We start from the raw sequence: 24,371 nt of genomic DNA on the forward strand, positions 1-24,371 counted from the left end.
TAGATTTTATGATATTGTCCATTACTATTACAAACAGGAGTGATGATATGGGCACTTCCTTGTTGGACATCTCTCTTTGTTTCAAACTATTTTGATCATCCAGTCCTATATCAACACAGCTGCAACACTGTAGGTGTAACATCTTGACTTTATCAATTAGGTACTTTGGCACCTTTAGCTCTTCGAAACATTCCCATATCTTGTTTTGAGGAACACTATTATACACCTTTTCAGTGTCCACAAATACCATCACAAGATTTCTTCCATTTTCTCAGTACTTTTCTGTCAGCATTCTTACCGCAAAAATAAGATCCACAGTACATCGGTCCTTTCTGAACCCGTGTTGTTCTTCCTCAAGCAAATTTTCTACTATCTTTCTAATTATCATTTCTAAGATATTTTCTAACAGCTTCAGGGTGTCTGACAGCAGCGTGATACCTCTGTAATTTCCACATTTTCATCGATTGTCCTTTTTGAATGTAGGGATGACTCCTTTACTCCAACCATCTGGGATTTTGACACTCTATATGGCCAATTTGAACCTAATATTCCAGCTGCCTTTATCATGTCTGAGCCGAGATCATCAAAACCTGTCAACTTTCCATCCACATGCTCTTCGATACTGTCTCTACCTCATGCCATGTTAATGGGTGTCTGTTGGTTTGGACTTCATTAGTTACTCTACAGTCATTGATGGTTGTGTTGTCCCCATCTCTATTTAGCAGCATCTTGATGTACTTTTCCACTTCATCCCTGATCCCTTCAACTGTTCATATTAAGTTACCATCATTTGTTTACATGGCAAGGATATTTATATATTAATTTAATTTACTCTTTAGTATTTTGTATAGTTCAGTTCAATTCAATTCAATTCAATTAATTTCCTACTTTCCTGACAGTCTTCCTCTATCCTTGTAGTAAAGTTTTCCTGGATCTCTCTTTTTCTTTCTCTAGTATTCCTAAGCTAGATGTTCAATTGCTAATGCATTTCATCTATCATCTATTTTCTGGTTTTCATGGTCTAATTTTCTTTTCAGTATGTTCCTGTGGCAACACTTGTTTTTCCACAGATGTCTGTGGCTTCTCTGACAAGGGTTTATTTGAATATGGACCATTTTCTTCTACTCCCCCTTTCTCAGTTTTGCACTATTTGGCTGCTATTCATGCTTTACACCTTCTATTCTTTTCCATATCCTTCAACAATCAAGTCTTATGGCATTCTCTTCGATTTCAATTTTGTCCCTTTTACATCTTTTAGGTGAGCAGTTAATAGCTGGATACTTGCTGGGTATGACTTTATTATCTGTAACATATTGACCAGCTTTCCTATTAGTGATGATGAGGTCTATAATAGTCTTGGGCTTACTCTCCCAGCTGTATATTATTCTTATAACATATGTTCTTATAGCTAAGTTGTTTTGCACACAGAAATCAATTAGATTCTCTCCTCCTGGGTTTCTGTTCCCATAACTATGAGGACTGATGATTTTTTCACATCCTAGTCTTTCTTTACCAACCTGAGTATTCAGATCGCCCGTAACAATGTTGTTCTCCTATGTTATTTGTTCTTCAAGTGCATTAAGCAAATGCTTCTGCTGACCTTATTTAATTCAAGACTCCTTTTGTGTACACTACATGAAACTAGCTCTATATAAAATTCATATAATCTTGTAAATATATAAACTCTGTCACTACAGTAAAGTAGTCAAGCTACAGTAAAACAGTAAAAATAGATTGTGCAATAGTCAACAGAAATGTAAAAGGCAATGTTAACTGCCAAAGTATTTTTTTTCATTACTCAGATCACTATTGTCAGTTGTTAGAGCACTTATGCTTTGCTGTAGGGTCAGTCCACATAAAATCATCCAGAAATTTTAGGAAATAACGCCCATTGTCATGTAAATCCTTGAAATTTTGGGTAGTGGAAGTTTACCTAGATATATTCACATTTCCAAAATGTAAATGTTGCAGGTCAATTACTTTTTCACTTATGATAAAAAGAGGTATAGATTCTGGAATTTAGGCTTTCATAGATGAGCTCCTTTATAATTTAAAATGCACTAGATAGTTAAAGAGGAAGGTTTATATTTTTATAATGGAAGGAAACATTCCACGTGGGAAAAAATTATATATAAAAACAAAGATGAGGTGACTTACCGAACAAAAGCGCTGGCAGGTCGATAGACACACAAACAAACACAAACATACACACAAAATTCAAGCTTTCGCAACAAACTGTTGCCCCATCAGGAAAGAGGGAAGGAGAGGGAAAGACGAAAGGATGTGGGTTTTAAAGGAGAGGGTAAGGAGTCATTCCAATCCCGGGAGCATGTGTGCGAGTGTATACCTGTCCTTTTTTCCCCCTAAGGTAAGTCTTTCCACTCCCGGGATTGGAATGACTCCTTACCCTCTCCCTTAAAATCCACATCCTTTCGTCTTTCCCTCTCCTTCCCTCTTTCCTGATGGGGCAACAGTTTGTTGCGAAAGCTTGAATTTTGTGTGTATGTTTGTGTTTGTTTGTGTGTCTATCGACCTGCCAGCGCTTTTGTTCGGTAAGTCACCTCATCTTTGTTTTTATATATAAGGTTTATATTTTTATAGTCATGCTTCCTGTAGTGAATATGCATTATCTACATCACAGAAACAATTGTAAATAATTTCTTTTAAACAAAATCCATGAGTGGACATTATAACTTTTTTAAGTTATTGCCCCTCATAGATACCTTTGAAAAATTTACAATATCATTATAAATATTCTATTATGTCACAGAAAAAGAATCAGTTTGTAGAAATAATGGGAAGTGTGAAAAACAACTTTATTGTAAAAGAAAGATTGAAGTTGTTAATTCATGACTACCATGTCACTACTAAATTGCTGAGGTTGGGTACACTGGATTTCTCTAGGAACAAATCATATCTAAGAACACTGTTTTATTACCACTATATGTATTTCATCATCAAGTTCCTTTGTTTTCAGTCATGTGTTCACTGAGCATGCAGTTCTGAACTCTTGTACTGGGCTGCACCCAGAGTCAGTTATTGGTTAAAAATTCAATTATTGCAGTTTTTAACTATTCATTTCAAAACAAAAGTAAGTCCCCTAATGTTACAATAATAATGTGAAATATTTTTGTAATGTAACAATGTGATAGAATGATTTTTCATTATTTAATTACTTTTTAGGTTACACCAATCATCTTTTGAGTTGTTTATGACAAATATTGGTTTTATGACTGAAGCAGTATGGAAAGTACAAGTAGGCAGCGATTCTTGGACAGTATCTACAAGATATATGTGATAATTCCCTGACTTGTGTGAATGAACTGACCAGTGAAGAACATGAACTTTTATTATAGTGAAGCAACAGTAATTCATATTGTGATTTAAGTGTTTCATGTGTGTGTTCTCTCTATAGAAAAAAGTATCTTGAAGACAAAGTAGGATTCTCAAAATTTGCTTCTTTTTTATTAAAACATCGTATACTTGGAGGATCATCAGGAACACATACCATAACAAACATTAAAATGCTTCTAAATTCCATTTCTATTAAAGAAATATACCAAGATCTAATTAAAATAATAACATGTGATATAAATAACTGAGCCTGTATGCTCTGTCTGTGTGAAAAATGCCCCACCAGTTCATTGCTTCAAATCCACTTAGAAAATAAAATAGAAGACTATGATCCAGATGAAATGGTTCAGTACTGTCAATCGGTATCAACTGATAGAATGACTTTAAGTGTTCAAATCGCTTCTCTATCAGAATTCTGTGACATACTAATTAAGAAAATTGAAATACTTATTCCATTCTCTTTTTATTTCTCAGTCACAATCTGATTATCTGAAAATGAAGAAGGAAGCACCTGATGAAGGATCAGTGTTAATTTTAATGGATTTCATTGAAAATCTCAATTTTGTTGTTCAAGATGAAGTACAGGGGTACCATTGGAACAACGGCAGCTGCATTCTTCACACTGTCCGTATATATTACAAAAAGGACAAACAGTTGCATGCAAAAAGTATTTCTGTTGTTTCTGATGATCTATAACATGATGTTGCCCTGGCGTACCAGACTCAGAAGACTGTATTGCATTTTTTTAAATGTCAGTTTCCATAAATTCATCTTGCATATGTTGAATACATCACTGATGGTTGTGCTGTTTAATATAAAAATTGTAAGAATTTCAGAAATATCTGCTACCATCAGCATGACCCAACATAAACTGCAGCTGGTCCTTTTATGCTACCAACCATGGCAAATCTCCCTGTGATGGTATTGGTGGCATTGTTAAAAGACGTGTCATGAAACAAGTTTGCAAATAGTTTATAAAGATCAAATGCTCAAATACTCCAGCTTCATGGGTATTTGAATTCTGCTGCAAGAACCTGCAAGGCATTTCAGTTCTCTTTGTTTCAGAAGATGAAATGGTACAGGTCAGATATTATCTTTTACAGCACTTCACAAGTACAAAAACTATTACTGGAATACAATCTATATATCACACTGTACCACTATCACTGAGCAAGACTGGAGCAAAAAGACTTATCTGTGATAAGGATTTGTGGCGTAGAGCGCCATAAAAATCGATATTTGTTCTGTGCGTAAGTGTGCTATCTTTGAGGAGAGGGCTTTGGAGAGCATGTTGGACGGTAACGGCAGTTAGCCTCCGGACTTGTATCTGTGTAGACGCTAAGTGTGAATAAATCTGTATATGAGAGAATTCTAGTTGTTTACCTACAACTATACCATATTCCCTCACTGGTGACCCCGTTTTTGTGTAATACGCGTCCGAGTTACCGCCTGAAGGTTATTTACGCGCCTACCGCGTCGGGTTTCTCTGCGATCGCGAGGGGCCTTTGTTCAGCTCTAGACAATGGCCTTTCAGCATTCACCGCCGCCCAGATTCCAGCAACATCTCTCCAGCACTCCTGCCGTCGTAGTGGACATGCCGCTAGAATCTTCAGAATCCTTCAGCCAGAACATGCAGTGGAATTCATCGAGTGCCGCCAGTTTCTTCCAACCGCCAACGGTCGTGGACTCTGGCTTTGTTAGCCTGGACCTTCCCACGTGTTCTCCACAGAGTGTTGGTCGGAACATTTCTACTCCTGTGTCGAACACACAATTCAATACAGTTCGTGGCGTCGAGCGAGGTTTTGCTACTTTGGAAAATCCAGTAGTAAATTCAACCTCGAATCAGTTTCCGCCATGTGTGTATCCTTCCGCGCCGGCTAGTCAACAGGTGTTCAATGCTCGCTAAACAGCTTCTAATCAGGTCAACAATTCTGTGCTGGATAGTAATTACTCCGACATCTACAACCAGCCCCACCACTCACGGTCGAGTGAATACTGTGTGCATAACGGACATTCACCGGCGTACTTAAGCACTTGTGGCTTCTCTCCGAGCTACCACGTCAATGAGAATGCACATTTTGACTACGATCCTCACACCGTTCGAGCATCCGTCGCTTCTCAGCCGCCCCCCCGGCGTCGAGTGAATTTCGCGATTCCCGTATTACGGGACGCCAATAATCCGGACTCGCAATCTTCTGCATGCTCTACTTCCGTCCGAAGTAATAGGCGCACCTCTGCAGTGACTGCAGTGCCGAATCTGCCAAAATTACCAGACTTCAAACCCGCTCACCTGGAGTTCTGGTTTAACCTGGTTGAGCAAACATTCAATGTCTGTGCCTTGGACGACAACGCACGCTTCGCCTGCCTCATGAACCATCTTCACGACCGCGTCGATTTAATTTATGATCTGGTCAAAGCAGCCCCCCCTTGCAGGGAAGTATGCTGTGGCGAAACAAACGATACTGGAGCGTGTCTCTAAAACCAGGAGAGAAAATGTGCGACAGCTCATCTACAAAGAGCGTCTCGGCAACAGGTCTCCGTCCCAGCTGTGGCGGTGCATCCATCTTCTCATCGATGAGCAAGTTATGCCTGATGACACGCTCGCAGAAATCTGGACTGAAAAGCTGCCTTTTGCCTGTCCAGACTGCAATCTCTGCATATGAAGATAGGCCAGTAAATGAACGTTTACGCGCCGCCGACAGAGCATACTCCGCCAGGCAACGTGAGCTCCGTGCACTGCATTCTGGACGTGACCGCACTAAGACGCTTTCTGACGCCACGCCCTTGTCCGGTGCTGCTGATAACAAGTTTTTTAAACTAGCCGCCCTGCCTGCACCTTCAACTCCTCGCAACGACAGTGCATCGGCCTCTGTGGAAGACTCTGGGGCACATACTACGTCACCTAGCAACTACCCACAGGAGCACATGCCCACCCAACCTTACTGTTTCTTCCACGCAAGATTCTGGGAGCAAGCTCGCAAATGCCAGTCACCGTGTTCTTACCCAAACTCCAACCGCAGGTAGGCTACGGTGCCACCTCCTGCGATGTAAACAACGGGCACCATCCCACGTTGCACTCCGTTTCGGACAATAACAGTAAGTGTGGTCGAGTCTATGTTCGCGATTTACAATCAGGTGTATGTTTTCTGGTAGACACTGGTGCAGACGTCTCTTTGCTGCCGGTTTGCCTAGCAACCAATAAAGTGCAACCACACAAAACAGTACTTCGTGCAGTGAACTTGTATACCCTACAGTGTTCGGGTTCCACTTAGTATACAGTGAAACTTTCGCCCGAGTGCAAGCTGGAGTGGACGTTTCTAGTGTCAACAACTGAAGAACCTATTCTCGGAATTTATTTCCTCAAGCACTATCAGTTGCCACTAGATTTTGTGCAAAATACTGTGTTTTACTCCTCCCTTAACAAACATATTCCTTTCGCTTCGCCGAGTGACAGTTCGGCTAACACCAAACATGTGTGCTGTGCTAAGAAGTGTGTAAACCTATCCTTGGAGCTGCAATCTTGGACAAACAAGTGGCTAGTGGAGTGCGCCAAGTCTTCTAAGTTGCGGATGGAATGTATGGAAATGCTGCTGCATCTCCGCAACATACACCACGAGTTGGCCTCCACACAACAACACCTCGCGGCACTACAAGCAGACGACACGTCGGCTACAGACAAGGTCAGTCCATGCCAATATGGTGTTCCCGTGCCCGCGCACGTTAATGACAATGTTGTGAGCTCTGTAAACTGTGTCAGCACCCCCTTTTGTAATGATAGGGTATGCCCGAGTGCTCATGCTCCTTGCGTTCCGAATGGACAATTAACTTGCCAAGCTCGAGCCAATGAACTACGGCCATCTGCTGTTCGGCCATGCCCACTCGTGCCTACAGCACTCGTAGCGGCACGGCCCGCTACCAAGAACCAGTGTACCAACCTCGCCCATGTAAGCACGTGTGCGGCCTTTACGCAGCCTACGAGCGGGTGGCACACCTGTACTTCCGTGCCCTCAGTGCCACAGCTTGGCCTGTCCGCCACTGCCTGCTCCGCTTCACGGACATCTGACTGTCGTGCCGCACCACATATTGCAGTAGTCACTAATGGCACAGTTCATTGGCTACGTCTAACCGATGGGCCGCCCATAACGCAACACCCACGCCGCCTCAAGCCGGAATTTATGAAAATAGCAAAAGAACAATTGGATGATGTGTTACAAAAGGGAATAATTGAACCTTCTTCCGGTTGCTGGGCTAGTCCTATCCTGTTTGACCAAAAGAAAGACGGTACTTGGCGTATGGTCAGAGACTATAGGCATTTAAATACCTGCACCATCATTGATAAATATCCGGTCCCACACATTGTAGACTTCAATCATGCGCTCGCAGGTGCAAAGTACTTCTCCGTTTTGGACTGTAAGCACGCATTTCATCAGATTCCTGTGGCTCTGGAGGACATTGAAAAGGCTGCCATAACCACTCCCTTCGGGCTGTTCCAATACAAATTTATGCCATTTGGGTTGAAAAACGCCCCCCAAAAGTGGCAGCGTTTCATCAATCAAACTTTATCCCATCTAGACTTTTGTTTTGTATACATGGGCGACATATTGGTTTTTGCTTCTACTTTGGAACAGAGTGAGGAGCGTGTTCAACTCGTGACAGATATTTTAGCAGCCGCTGGTATTGAACTGAACAATAAAAAGACTCAATTGCACCAGTCATCCGTCACATTCCTAAGTTATGTTGTGTCATCGGATGGTCTGACACCACCACAGGACAAGATAGAGCCTGTTCTCGAGATGCTACACCCTCAGACCTATAGGGAATTATGCAGGTTCATCGGAACAGTTAATTATTACCGGAAACATTTGCCAGCCGCTTCTGCGGTGCAGGCTCCTCTCACAGATGCTCTCGCTGGCCCACAAACTTCTGGCACCCGCCAGGTACCATGGACACCAGACATGGACAAGGCATTTAATGAACTCAAACAGCTGTTGGCCTCTGCTGTCACTATTACTCACCCATGGGCAGACGCCACAATGTTTATCACTACTGACGCTAGTGACAATGCTATCGGCGCAGTACTGAGTCAGACATACAACGATGTTACGACCCCCCTGCAGTTTTTCTCAAAAAAGCTAAACAACGCGCAGAAGAAATACTCAGCATTCGACAGAGAATTACTTGCAGTTTATGAGGCCATAAGACACTTCAGAACTGATGTTGAGGGACGAGATATCTATGTGCTCACTGATCACAAGCTGTTGGTTCCTGCCATAAAAAGTCCTGCGGCTGATCCGCCCCCACGACGCTTTTGTCACATCGATTACATCTTGCAATTTACAAATGACATTTGCTACATCTGAGGAGCGGAAGATGTGGTTGCTGATTTTCTCTCGCCTGTTGGTGCTGTCACAACCTTAATTGACTTAACGGACCTACCTCGGTTGCAATCGGCAGACCCCGATACCATGCAGTTAATTTCAGACCACAGCTCCTCTCTCCAACTGGTACGCTCTACTTTCCCTGGCATATCTGACTTAGTGTGGTGTGATGAATTGACTGGTACGTTGCGGCCATTCATTCCTAAGCCCCTTCAATGCCAGGTCTTTGACAAACTACACGCATTAGCACACCCCGGTGTCAAAGCCTCCACCCGTCTGGTAGCTGAACGGTTTGTCTGGAGAAACATGCTCCGTGACTGTCAGTCTTGGGCAAGGGCATGCATGGTGTGTCAACAGAACAAAGTTTCCAGGCACACTTCTCCACCCCTTGGCTGTTTTGCCCAACCTCCAGGCCGGTTTCACCATGTTCATGTCGACCTCGTAGGCCCTTTGCCCCCCTCCGAGGGTTTCCGTTACTTGTTTACAGCTATTGACAGGATGACTCGGTGGGCTGAGGCTGTGCCTATTCTGAACATTACCTCTGAGACAGTAAGTTGAGCATTCTTAGATTCGTGGATCTCTAGATTTGGCTCACCTGTTTACCTCACAACTGACCAGGGGCGACAATTCGAGTCTTCAGTTTTCTCTGATTTATGTAAAATGTGTGGTATTGTCAAAATTCATACTTCTGCATACCACCCCCAAAGCAATGGGCTTGTTGAGCGATGGCATTGCACCCTGAAGTCTGCCCTGCATTGCCATGACTCACTATGGACAGAGGCACTGCCCTTCGTGCTTCTTGGCCTTCGTGCGTTTTTCAAGGAAGACCTCAAGGGGTCTGTAGCCGAGTTTGTATATGGCCAACCTCTGGTTTTGCCTGGAGAATTAGTCACTCCGACCCCACTTCCACGGCCCTCTGAACTCCCTTCACTTCTCGAGCGGGTGCGCTTGCACTGCAGCAAAATTCAGCCGCCACCTCCGGCTGGTCATACACCTCCGCGAGTGTACGTACCGCGCACGCTAGACTCTTGTGAGTACGTGTTTCTCAGAGACGACTCAGTCAAAGCCCCGCTTCAGTCGCCCTACACAGGTCCTTACAAGGTCGTCAAACGCACTGAGAATAACATGGATCTCCTCATAAAAGACTCTGTAACCACGGTCTTACTCAACCGAGTGAAACCAGCTTTCATTGAGCCTCAGGTGAACCTCCCTGATTCTGCCCCTATTTCTCCCACTCCTGCTTTGAGCGGCCATCCATCTTCCCACACCATGCATTTGGGTATTGATTTTCCACAGCGTGTTTCTCTGCCGAGCACTGCTCCTTCTCCGTGTTCATCTAATTCGAGTGGCCAATCTTTTCAGGGCTTCACTCCTCACAGCCCTGGCAGTCGAACTGCCAACCACTCGGATTCTACCATTGTGTTACCATCTTCGTGTGACAGCTCTTTGTCACGCCGTTCAACCCACGCTGCACTTATGTTCAGATCTGCAGAAATTAGCAACTTTTTTATATTCCTGTATGTTGTAAACATTAATTTCCTTTCCTTTCAGCCCACGTTCTGACATAATAAATATATGGTGATAACTCTGGAGCTACTAGTATTTTTCTCTGTTCTAATTTACTGGATGCATACTGTACATTCTGCTGCAAGTTTCTTATATTAGGAATATTTGTGTTAATGTTTCGATTTTCTATGACACCTTTCTTTTTACCTGCTGGTATACCAAACATAATATTACATTGCTAATAAGGTTATAGCTTCCAAATCTACAACAGTCTCTCAAGTTTCAATTCTATAATCCTCCCCTGTTTTGGTATATATTAATGAATTGTACAGCCCTGGCATTCTACAAATTAGAGGCTGGAATGTCAGCTCTCTCAATCAGACAGGTAGGTTAGAAAATTTAAATAGGGAAATGGACAGGTTAAAGTTAGATATAGTGGGAATTAGTGAAGTTCAGTGGCAGGAGGAACAACTTCTGGTTAGGTGAATGCAGAGTTATAAATCAAACAGGGGTAATGCAGGAGTAGGTTTAATAATGAATAAAAAAATAGGAGTATCGGTAAGCCACTACAAACAGCATAGTGAACGCATTATTGTAGCCAAGATAGACATGAAGCCCATGCTTACCACATTAGTACAAGTTTATATGCAAACTATTTCCACAGATGATGAAGAGATTGAAGAAATGTATGATGAGATAAAAGGAATTATTCAGATAGTGAAGGGAGACAAAAATTTAATAGTCCTGGGGGGGGGGGGGGGGGGGCAGTTGGAATTTGATAGTTTTGATAGTAGGAAAATGAAGAGAAGGAAAGATAGGAGATGAATATGGAATGGGGGTAAGGAATGAAAGAGGAAGATGCAATCACTAGGGGTAAGATACCTACTGCCTACAGGAAAATTAAAGAGACTCTGGAGGAAAGAGAATCACTTGTATGAATATCAAGAGCTCAGATGGAAATCCAGTTCTAAGCAAAGAAGGGAAAGCAGAAAGGTGGAAGGAGTATATAGAGGGTCTATACAAGGGCGATGTTCTTGAGGGCAATGTTATGGAAATGGAAGAGGACATGGATGAAGATGAAATGGGAGATATGATACTGCATGAATAGTTTGACAGAGCACTGAAAGACCTAAGTCAAAAAAAGCCCCCCCCCCCCCCCCCCCCCCCCCCTCTCCCTCGGGAGTAGACAACATTGCATTACAACTACTGATAGCTTAGGGGGAACCAGCCCTGACAAAAGTCTACTATTTGGCGAGAAAGATGAATGGGACAGATGAAATGAGACTTCAAGAAGAATATAATAATTACAATACCAAAGCATTGACAGTTTAATAACTCATGGCTGCAAAATACTAAATCAAATTCTTTACAGATGAATGGAGAAACTGGTAACAGCCGACCTCGGTGAAGATCAGTCTGGATTCCATAGAAATGTTGAACATATGAGGCAATACTGACCCTACGACTTATCTTAGAAGACAGATTAAGGAAAGGCAAACCCATGTTTCTAACATATGTAGACTTAGAGAAATATTCTCTTTCTAATTCTGAAGGTGGCAGGGGTCATATACAGGGAGTGAAAGGCTATTCACAATTTCTACATAAAGCAGATGGCAGTTATAAGAGTCGAGGGACATGAAAGGGAAGCAGTGGTTGGGAAGGGAGTGAGACAGGGTTGTAGCCTCTCCCCGATGTTATTCAATCTGTATATTGAGCAAGCAGTAAAGGAAACAAAAGAAAAATTTGGATCAGGAATTAATATCCATGGGGAAGAATTAAAAACTTTAATGTTTGCCGATAACATTGTAATTATGGCAGAGACAGCAAAGGACCTGAAAGAGCAGTTGAATGGAATAGACAGTGTCTTGAAAGGAGGATATAAGATGAACATCAACAAAACCAAAACATGGATAACAGAATGTAGTTGAATTAAATCAGGTGATGCTGAGGGAATCAGATTAGGAAATGAGACACTAAAGTAGTGGATGAGTTTTGCTATTTGGGGAGCAAAATAATTGATGGTGCTCGAAGTAGAGAAGATATAAAATGTAGACTGGCAGTGGCATGGAAAGAATTTCTGAAGAAGAGAAATTTGTTGACATCAAATAGATGTTTAAGTTACAGGAAGTGTTTTGTGAAAGTATTTTTATGGAGTGTAGCCATGTATGGAAGTGAAACATGGATGATAATCATTTAGATAAGAAAAGAACAGAGGCTTTTGTAATGTTGTGCTACAGAAGAATACTGAAGATTAGAAGGGCAGATCACGTAACTAATGAGGAGGTACTGAATAGAATTGGTGCGAAGAGGATTCTGTGGTGCAACTTGAGTAGAAGAAGAGATCAGTTGGTGGGACACATTCTGAGGCATCAAGAGATCACCAATTTAGTATTCGAGGGAAGTGGGGACGGAGACCAAGGATGAATACAGTAAGTAGATTCAGAGGGATGCAGGTTGCGGTAGCTATTTGGAGATGAAGGGTTTTGCACAGGATAGAGAAGCATGGAGAGCTGCATGAAACCAGTCTCTGGGCTGAAGATCACAACAATGACAACACACCTCTTTAACTTGCACATTGTAAAATATGGAGGTGAAAGCAAAGAGTGGGAGAATATGTCTCTTAATTGTCATCCTGCCATATATGCTAATGATGTGAACTCAATTACTTGAAAATGGCATAAGAGGCTAAAACCTAGGTTGCAATTAAGTAAACAACAATACACTCAAATGGTTGTGTGTTCATTTAAAAGCTATTGTATTACTGTTGCTCAGCAGCATCAAAAACTGTTTACTTGCTGCTAATTTATTTAAAGAGCACACTTCTGAAAATAACAGTAGAATTTTGTTTTTCAACATAAATATTTATTTCTGTCAGTTCACTGCATTGATCTGTTGGGCCAAGGTCTTCTTCAGCTGTTTGAAAACTTTGTTGTCTACGTCTGTCATCACACAGTTAATAATTTCTATTGAATGAGTGCTGAATCTTGTTACATTATTTACTTGTGTTAATAACTCTAACAGCTTGATGCATTCACAAATACATGACTAGTTTCACTTACTTTCAAAGTGCATCACCAAAAATGTGAATATTACTTTTAAGAAGACATGTTTTGTCCAGAACTTTGAAAACTTTTGAAAATGATAATTATTTCAATGTTCAGTGATGCAAACTAATGAAATATCTACACAGTATAGTTTTACTTCTAACTTTTCCATTTCGTTTCTTACTGACTAACGGTTATGGTAAAGAATTTTTCAATGTTTTGGATAACATCGTTATCTGCAATTTCTCTTCCTCTCGGCTTTGATTAAAACACCCTTTAGCCATAGAGCAGTGGCTGTGTTTCTTATTTTTCAGGTGTTACTAATGCAGTTTTTTCTAGTAAATAGTGACTAACAAAGTGATTTTAAATTTTCCTTTAAATTTTACTTGGTCTGGATTGTTCTGCCTTATGTTTTATTTGGGCAAATTAAATATCTTGCATTAGACAGACTGCCTTGTGGCTTCTGTCTCAGGTTCTTTGGCCAATATTTCTGATGTTTTGCCAGCATGAGTGGCTGGTATAGTCAAAGCTGCACCCTCCTTTGCTGGTGTTGGAGTGGAACTGGGCTCACATCTGCTGACTATATATGTACCTGGCACGCCGATGTCCAAAGGCTTCTCCGTGGTCATTTCTATTGTGGTTCTCCTCTTGCTACCTGCAATTGTCGTTTGCTGCAGCATGGGAATTGAGGATCCATTTACCTTGGGGCTCTCTTCTTTCTTGTTGAAGCCATTCTGATCTTCGTGTATTTCTATAGCTCCTCTGAACAAGCAGGTGTGACAGCTCTTCTCTGCAGCCTGAGCTTCCACATAAGTGAATTTTATTACATGGTTGGCGTCATGCAGTGTGTGCTCTGCCCAGCTGATTTTTCCACCTGACCCAACCTGCAATGTCGCTTATGTTCTGTGATCCTGCTTTTGATTGATTGTCCAGTCATTCCAACATAAAGTTTTCTGCATGTGCATGGTACGCAGCATATTCTCGGCATTGCAAGTGGGTCACTTTTCTCCTTTGCTGATCTGAAACACTCTTTGATCTTTTTTGTCAGTTTGTAAATAGTCTTTATGTTTGTGCAATATATGGCTGATTCTGTCTGTCATTATGGGGCTGTATGGTAGAAAGGCAGCACCAATATTTCTTTTTCCGATGTGTCACTTTTCGAGCATTTGACTCTGTTATACTTTTAATATAACTTGTGGAGAACCCATTGCTCCTCAGAACTCTTTACAGGTCGTGTATTTCATTTATGAGGTGCTGTGGCTCACATATTCAACTTGCTCATGTTATGAGTGTATCAATCATGTCTCTTTTCTGGTTCACATGGTGATTTGACAGTTGTGCAGGTATTGGTTGATGTGTGTCGGTTTTGGATACACGCTGTGTCCCAGGTTTTCACTATCCCTCATGTCCAGCACATTTAGAAATGGTAGTTGTTTGTCCTTTCCTACTTCCATGATGAATTTTATGTTGGCTTGGGGGCTGTTCAAGTGTCAGGTAGTCATTGAGCTTCTCTTCTCTACGGCTCCACACAATGAAAGTATCATCGACGTATCTGTAACACAACTTAGGTTTACAAGGTGTCAAGTCCAGTGCTTGTGGTTCAAAATGTTCCATGAAGAAGTTGGCCACCACTGTGCTGGTCACAAGGGATGGTGAAAACTTGGGACACAGCATATATTGAAGACTGACACGCACAGACCGGTACCTGGACAAACTGTCAAATCAACACCCAGCCCAGAAAAGAGGCATGATTAATATACCCATAAGATGAACAAGATGAATATGTAAGCTACAGCACCACAGACACATAATGAAACAGCTGGAATGTGTTCTTTGGAGCAGTGGGTACTCTACAAGTTATATTAGTAGTATAACAGAGTAAAATGATCGTCAAAGTCACACAACGGAAAAAAAAAAGTCAGGTATGATCTTTCTGCAATATATTCCCAGAGTGATGGATGGAATCTACTGTATATTGTGGAAACACAGTGTAAAGACTATTTACAAACCAGCAAGCAAGATCAAAGAATGTTTCAGATCAGCAGAGGAGAAAAGGGACCCACTTGCAATGTTGGGAGTAGTACCATGCACATGCAGAAAAGTTTATATGGGAATGACTGGATGGCCAGTCAACACTAGGATAGCAGAACATAAGTGACATTGCAGGCTGGGGCAGGTGGAGAAAAATTAGCCATGGCAGAGAATGCGCTATTTAAGGCCGACCACATAGTAAAATTCACTGACATGCAAGTTCTGACTGTAGAGAAGAGCTATCAAACCTGCTTGTTCAGAGAAGCTACAGAAATACATAAAAATGAGAATAGCTTGAACAAGAAAGAAGAAAGCCTCAAGATAAATGGATCCTGGTTTCCTGTGCTGCAGTGAATGGTAGTTGCAGATAGCAAGGGGAAAAATGCACTGCAAAAGTCTGCAGAGAAGTCCCTAGCTGTTAGAACATCAGCTCCAGCCCCCGACCAACAATGGAAAGTGAAGTTTTGGTAATACCAGCCACTCGTATTAGTGAAATATCAGAAAAATCATCAGACAAACGTTGGCCAAAGTGCCCCAGACGGAAGCCAACAAGCAGTTTGTCGATTTGGATTCAAGTAATTTTAGTAATTCCTCTACTCTAACATAAACTTTCTTTCATTAATGTTTTGTGGGACTTACACCATTCTGTAAAAATACAATTTCTGAGGTTCTAATCTAATAATTGAAACATAACAGTTAGGACCTTTCCTCTTCTTTTTGTTACCACTAGATTCTCACTCACATTAATCAACTGAAGCATAGCCAGATGTGGCCAATGTAAGTAATACTACACTTTGGGAGCTGTTATGATGACATAAACCTCTACAAAGTATTCCTTATACCTCAAGTACACACTGTTATTGGTAGAAATGTCTGAAAACATACTATTTAATTAAAATTGTTAAAACATAGTTACCATCACTGTCTATGTAACATACTCAAAATGCAAAATGAAAAAACAGAATTAAATTAAAAATATGTCTTACTATGTAATTGCAAAGCATTATCCTGTCTGTGTGAAGTGTAACTCTTGTAATTAACAGAAACAGTAACTGTAAATAAATTATTTTAAGGACCTTCCAGACTGTTTAATTAGAGACTATCACTACTTAAATTAAGTATATTTTTATTTAAGTTAGGGAACATAGTAGGAAGAAATTATATTCGATATTTTTCATATAATCCATTAAAATGCATTATGAATTGTTATATTCATGTATCTGACTATTTTAATTGTGAAGCGGACAGTTGTGTAACAAGATCCGTATACTGCATAATGTCATTTTATTATGATTTACACTACGTTATTTTCTGTTCTAATATGTGTCAAAATTCGTTGTATTTCATTAATTTTCATTTTTTAGGAATTACTGAAATTGTCATGAAATGTATACAAGGCCCATGAGGGTCCACTGTTGTATGCCAGTTCTCCTCAGTCTTTTGAATTGGCCTCCGTACTGATCTGCTTTGTAAATATGTATTTGATTCTTAGAGACACACACTGTGACAATTTATTTCAATTGTACCATGGCTTGTCTCTTTACATGAAGGGCTTCAAGACAGAAATAAGTTATGTTGAGACTCAAAATCATATGTGGGATGAATTAATGTGAGCAGTTTGCCCACTTAAGTCAGTCATTATTCAAGGATTTGGGCTTTCATTTCTTTCTGACAGCAACAGCAACAAATCAACTCAGAAATGCACGTAACTCAAGTATCTGTTCAACAAGTTAACCCACCAATACATTTTTTGGAGATACTGGTAATTGATTGGTAGCTTCAAGAATCTTTATTACAACATTATTAAATTTAGTATCTTTATTAAGTACAGCATGTTAACTGACTTTCAAGTATTTGCTCCCAGGCTAGGGAAACTTTTCATAATGATGAAAGAAGCTATGGCAAATCACATCATGTTAGAGTTACCATAAATTCCCAAGGCAAAAATGAGGTGCTTATTATTTTATAATACTACCTGAGAATAGAAAAAGAATTAAATGCACATAAGTAATTCTGAATGCAAATCAGATACAGAAAAAATTAAACCCTTATTCCATTCATGACCACACAGTTATTACAGTGTATTTATTGTCATCAAAGAAATCAAATAAGCAAATCGTCACCTGTTTCTGGAGTTGGTTGAGTATGGGCAATAAATATATCATATTTGGTATTTGGTACTGCATAAGGAACATTTATTTTCTGTTGCTTGTCAAGTGGATGATATAGTGGTGCAGAAATTTTGACGGTAGCATGCTCTTTCAGCCTGACTGCTTTGCCTTGTAGATTCAGTGCCACACTACATGCAGGTGTCGGTGAAGAAAGTTCACCACAAAATATTATGGTTGCTGTAACAAAAATTGATGTTACATGCAGCTATATTGAAACTAACTTTATTCATCAATTGTTTGCAATTTTCATCTGAGAATGATTACCAATTAAGCACTTAAGAGCAATAAGTAGTCAACATTATATCAAATACATATGCTGAATCAATTTTTTTATTTTGTTTGTTCTTTTCTTTTTATACGGTACATGTAAGCTATATATCAACATGGCCGAAGCTAAATTAACGAGTTGTTTTGCGGCAAAGATAATGTTATGATACATCTGCATGAAAAAAAAGGAAGAAGAAATATGCTCTTCAGTTGATTAATTTCTCTACCTTCGCTTGTTTATTTCTATAAGTGGTAACGGGCAGACATATGATTAGATCCATCTTTTGTTTAAATATATAAATTTCATCTGTACATTAAAAAGTGTTGTAAAAAGTTATTGGGAAAGCAAAGTTTATTCATACATTCATGATGGCCACACCTGTCTGTTCATCACTTTGTACACCGCCGAGATCCTGCATCAGGAAGTTTGAGCAGACAACAGGAATTTGTGTGAGCAGTGGAGGAGCAATCCTGCATGAGCATTGTTATAATCAGGGCTATGCACAATGGTATTAATGTGAAGCAGTAAATAGCTCAATTTATGAATATTGACCTTAAATGTATTGACACTGAAGGTCTGTTGATATTGGTACCAGTCAAAATTCACCCAAGTTATGTTTACAGATTTATAAATTTATTCCAATTCCTTTTAACTATTCTGTCTAATCAATTTTTTTTTCAATTATTCAAGCAGAAATTATTTATCAGTTTCAATTATCTGTCCACCCACATATGTCACTATTCAAGTAAAAGTGAGAACAATTTGGGAGTAAAGGTAACATTTCACCAAATCCTTTTGGACAGATTCGTTTGTGAGCAAGAGGACACAGATATAATAATGCAACATTCAGGGCAGACAAGTAACCAAAAGGGGGAGCAATATGCACATAGACAGATGGTTGAACATTGAGGCACAATTTTCATACCCAACACCTCTTCCAGATTATGGAGGTGCAAACAGGGTTACAAATTTCTCAGCACTACAGTGGGCTGAATCACACATGTATGATTACATGTATGATTGTTAAACAGTCACTGGAAGCAGTCACTTCCATTAAAAATCTCAGAGAATGTATATAGAGTGATTTAAAGTGGATCAACTACATAAAATTCATCACTGGAGAGGGAAATGTCACACTGATATTGATTAGAAGACTCCTCCAGAATCGAAGCCCTTCATGAAGAATGTTGGATACAAAACCATCGTTTTACTAATACCTGAGCATTGTTCATTGACCTGGGACACTTACTTGACATAATTGGCAGATGAAATAGAGAAGAAGCAAAGAGAAGCACTACAGTTTACTACTAGTTTGTTCAGTAAGGAGAAAAATCTCAATTAGAAGCTCACAAAACACCAGTATCACAGCTACAAGAGAAGCAGTGTACATCTGTGAGGTATCCAGAATGAAATTTTCACTCTGCAGTGGAGTGTGTGCTGATGTGAAACTTCCTAGCAGATTAAAACTGTATGCTGGACTGAGACTCGAACTCGGGACCCTTGCATTTCACTGGCAAGTGCTCTCCATATGAGCTACCAAGCACACCTCACTTACCCATTCTCACAGCTTTACTTCCATCAGTATTTCATCTCCTAGCTTCCAAACTTCACAGAAGCTTTCCTGCAAACCTTGCAAAACTAGCACTCCTGGAAGAAAGGATACTGCAGAGACATGGATTAGCCACAGCCTGGGGGATGTTTCCAGAGTGAAATTTTCACTCTGCAGCAGAGTGTGCTCTGATATGAAACTTCTTTGTGGAAGTAAAGTTGTGAGGATGGGGTGTGAGGTGTGTTTGGGTAGATCAGATGGCAGAGCACTTGCCCGAGAAAGGCAAAGGTCCTGAGTTCATGTCTGGGTCCAGCACACAATTTTAATCTGCCAGGAAGTTTCATTTCTACACACACTTCACTGCATAGTGAAAATTTCATCCTGGAAACATCCTCCAGGCTGTGGCTATGCAATGTCTCTGCAATATCCTTTCTTCCAGAAGTGTTAGTTCAGCAAGGTTTGCAGGAGAGCTTCTGTGAAGTTTGGAAGGTAGGAGATGAGATACTGGTGGAAGTAAAGTTGTGAGAATGTGTCATGAGTTGTGCTTGGGTAGATCAGATGGTAGAGCACTTGCCCTTGAAAGGCAAAGGCCCCGAGTTCTAGTCTTGGTCCAGCACACTGTTTTAATCTGCCAGGAAGTTTCACACCAGTGCACACTCCATTGCACAATGGTTGAATATAATTGCTAAATATGGAGCTATTGTACCTTCATACTCTGAAAGGGACTTGACTGGTACACAATCTGAATCAGAGGCCTTGCCTTTATTAAGTGATTTAAGCTGCTTTGCTTCACCGAGGATATCTACTTCTATGTTTCTCATCTTGGCAGTTGCTCTTGATTGGAATTCAGGAATAGTTACTTCATTTTCTTTGGTGAAAGAGTTTCAGAAAACTATGTTTAATAACTCTGTTTTTGAGCCACTTTCATGAGTGACTTCACTATTTTTATTGTACAGTGCAGGTATTGATTGTGTCTAGCCACTGGTGTGCTTTATGTACGAACAGAATCTCTTTGGGCTTCTGTCAGATTCCCAGGCAGAGGGTACATTGAAGTCACCACCAATTATATTTGTATGATTGGTGTACCTATTTGAAATGAGACTTAAGTTTTCTTTGAACGGTTCTGTAACTATATCTTCTGAGTCGGGGGGTCAGTAAAATGATCCAATTAATAGTTTGCTCTGCTTGTCAAGTATAACCTCTATCCGTACTATTTTGCAGGAACTATCTACTTCAATTTTGCTACGAGGTAAACTACTTCTGACAGCAATAAATACTCCTCCACCAACTGTATTTAATCTGTCCTTTCTGAACACTGTACGGTCATTTGAAAAAATTTCACCTGAACTTATTTTTGGCTTTAGTGTTCAATAGAGTATTGAGCTTGTTTGATCAATCACATGACATCTGACATGCATGGCATGACTGCAAGTGATATGAAAGAAACCATGAACTAGCCACAACAATATGCTATGGGTCTACTTGAAATTTGATGATTTTGGAAAATCTGGAGAAAATCGCATTAAATTCTACCACTGCACTAACTCCTGTTTTGTTTGAACAAATTTATAGCAGGAATTCTGACACATTTTTAGTATGCATGGATATATATAAGTATTAAAGTTTGTGATGATTTTTAACTGAAGGTAACAGACAAAGACAAAAATATTGTCCTTAAAAAATAGTGCTTGTCTGAACTTAGCATAATAATTTATTTGTTTATGAGAGATGGTGATGATTTACCAAGCAGGTTGCAAATAGGCAATTCAATCCCAAAAAATGTTGCCATAGTTAAAACAGTCTGAAAACAAGATGGCAACATGCAGATGAAACAATCATGCTAATTAATCCAGAATTAAATGCTCAAAGAACAAAATACATCACAATAAACTGACTGTAGTTATTATCACTAGAATGAATTACACTAGCAACACTTGTCTCAGAGATAATACTGTCAGACATCACTACATCATGGGATGAGTGACACCTTGAAAATTGGACAGAATTATGATTGCAGTCATTATTCATAATTAGCCATCATTATGCATGAACAGCACCCTAGAAGATATTTCAGTGTGTGTTTCACAGTTATTTTTATTAGAAAAATTCATAGTCCATTAAAAATGCTGTGACAGGTTGTTATGATAGTACCAACAAAAGTCACTAGATTGGAGGCCGATCAGACTATTGAATATAACCTGTGATTTCCCAAACTGTGATGTAAACTATTTGAGCAGTTGAAGTCTTGTTCAAACACAGCCCTTCTATAGATGTTCCAGTCAGTGCCCAGTAGGTGAAAGTTGACTCCCAACTAGTATTGCATGAACTGGGTATTCACACAGTATGGAGTGTAGAGTCTGTTTTAATGCAAAATCAGCTGCCTGGTAAAAACATCTACTAATTAATTTGGTTTCAATTAGATCTGTTATACATGATGAGGTAACTTCACTATCCCACTCAACTTCAACCCTAATAGAGACAATATTTTTGTCAACTGCAATGAACACTCCTCCTTCTATGGCATCTAATGTCTTTCCACTACACATTCCAAAGAACTGGAAATCATTGTGCATACTAGGAGCTGTAAATCACACAAGCCCATTCACATATTCATGATATCCTCTTTATATTTAAATTTTATTTTCTCATGAGAGAAAGAACTCTCGATGAAGAATATGTATTTCTCTTGCTCAAATGTGTGTACAAGTCAGGTTTCTGTCATTAGAAGCAATTAAGGCATCTCATCGTAAATGTTGTATTTGCGTGTCAACTGAAGATTTGTATGTATAATGATTCCAAAATCAGTACAACGAAAAATATACCACCTATCTCTGGTACATTCCTCCTGAAGTGTGAAATGGTTATAAGATGATGATGTTCCAAGAGTATGCAAGGTACATGGTGCAAGTTACTCTACAGACAGATGAACATTAAACAGATGAAAGATCAATCAAAATTCAACATTCCAGATGAAAGTGACTGTTGTTCTTTTACTAACACCATGTTCATCTCTTTTGCAACTCCAGTTTCTTTATTTTCACCAGAAGATTTTTTAGCATTACCTATTATGGCGAAGACCCTTTGCTTATTCATGATAATCCACATTATATGAAAAGGAAATGAAAAAATTCAGATAACTGTTATGGAAGACATTACAGGAAAGGCATCAGACTCATTCAAGCTTACAATAGTCTCACAGATATGAAACTGAGAAAAAATTTGTCTTATATATCAATGCAAAAAGCATAAAAAATATTAGTTGCCACCAAATCCTCCATCAGAACAGAATAGTGTTTAATGTCTCTTTGGCACCATCATATTTTGATTTTAGTAAAGATATTGACAAAAACATGTTTCTCTTATGGAAGTTATCTGCATTATTAATAAAAACCTAACAAGTATAGGGTTGGCCAGGTTGGTCTCCTGTAATTTTCTCTCAGAACAAATAATAAAATGTCAAAAATGTGAACTTCTGAAAAGCAGTAATCACTGAATACACTATTTTCGAACTTCATGCCATTTGTTGTTGCCCAGCAGTTGTCTGAGCAGAAATTTTGCACCACCGTGTAAAGGTGTGTGTGTGTGTGTGTGTGTGTGTGTGTGTGTGTGTGTGTGTGTGTGTGTGATTTTCCTAAGTTTAATAGGGCCATTAGCTACGGGGACTTCTGCTGTACAGAAAATAAACACTGATTGCACTAAGGCCAAAAAGTCTGAAAATATTGTAAGAAATGTACAAATAATTTTGTTTTAAGGGTAAACAAGTAAAATGAAATCTTACCTTGTACCCTGTTGATTTTTCTTGCATTATATTTTATGGGAATTTTAATTTTCTTTGATGCAAGTATATGGAAAGGGCCAGGCTTGTATTCAATCGAAAATAAGTTTGCTGTGTCACCAATAATACGAGGAAAGAATGTGACTCGTTTTTTAGACAAGTTCTGTAAAACTATCTCATGAGTTATTTCTCCTCCTAAATCAATACTGAAGTAGATAGTTTCTTGAGGATAGACCCCTGGCAGGAATTCATAAAGGTGTGCTACCAGCCCCACTGTAAATGGTGGACTTGCATTAACAATATTTGCAGCAGTCACTGTAAATCCAAGGCCAACTGCTTCCCATGCATCACATACGCAACGTGCATTGTGATAGAGCTGAAACAAACATGTATATATCCTGAAAGATCACTATGGTAATGTTTATTCATATTAAACAATGGAAAATCCCGGTTGAAATGTAACAATATTATGAAAAGAATAGCTGCTACTCAATATGTAGTGGAGATGCTGAGTTGCAGATAGGTACAGCCTACCTGTAACTCAGAATCACCCATTATCATATTATGTATACTGTATTACTTAGCACATAAATTTCATTTTTGTAATAACGTGTAGAATACATTGTAATGAAGAAGTTCATTGCTAAACAGAGGTATAATTGTAGCAGATAGTTACAATATTTCAGCAAAAGAATGAGCTGCATAAACAAATATGTAGACAGACTCATCTCAGGAGGATCACATATGCCAATTTATGACAGCAGACCCACACAACTACCTTCATGTATCAAAGTGGCTGTTCAGGGGTTCCATTCTAGATATGCACCCTGACCCTGTATACTCCATTTAATGGGTACGCACTTAAGATGTAGGCAGAAAAGATACAAGGGAACACATTATTTGCATATACTGACACTCAGGTAGGCAGGATGAAATGCATTATGGAGATACATCAGCTACAATACATTTTTTGTCAAATACAAAAATTGGATCACACTTGGGCTTTGCAATACATTCTCCAAGCACTCAAAAACTTAGATCATGTCAGACTCCTATCTAGTATTACAAGCTGTACATCAGCTAAATGGTGAGAAGCAGGGATAAACACTCTGCTTACTCTCAGTGATTGAGGCATCATGAGAAGCCAACAGTTCTGGATCTTCAACACTCTCCCGTGCTTACTCCAATGTCTATGCTTCTCCTTGGCCTGGCCCTTCCTAGTCTGGCATCTGAATGACCTCCCACTCCTTCCTAACCTTCCTCTATCACAATGTCCTCCCTGAGGAAGGAATTAA

At 39.7% G+C, this 24,371-nt stretch overlaps 1 protein-coding gene across 1 annotated transcript in view; it reads right to left on the reverse strand.

The window, feature by feature from the left end:
• LOC124795555 overlaps positions 1 to 23,631 on the reverse strand; it is a 158,073-nt gene extending 134,442 nt beyond the window's left edge. Inside the window, exons 1-3 of the mRNA XM_047259628.1 lie at positions 23,611 to 23,631; positions 23,080 to 23,452; positions 17,437 to 17,661 (exon numbers count right to left, since the gene is read on the reverse strand). Coding sequence (XP_047115584.1) covers positions 17,437 to 17,661; positions 23,080 to 23,452; positions 23,611 to 23,631 — 619 coding nt within the window. The remainder of the gene's footprint in view (positions 1 to 17,436; positions 17,662 to 23,079; positions 23,453 to 23,610) is intronic.
• Positions 23,632 to 24,371: the final 740 nt, after the last annotated feature.

This window comes from Schistocerca piceifrons, chromosome 4 (genome assembly GCF_021461385.2).
Source record: "Schistocerca piceifrons isolate TAMUIC-IGC-003096 chromosome 4, iqSchPice1.1, whole genome shotgun sequence".
NCBI classification, from domain to species: domain Eukaryota; kingdom Metazoa; phylum Arthropoda; class Insecta; order Orthoptera; family Acrididae; genus Schistocerca; species Schistocerca piceifrons.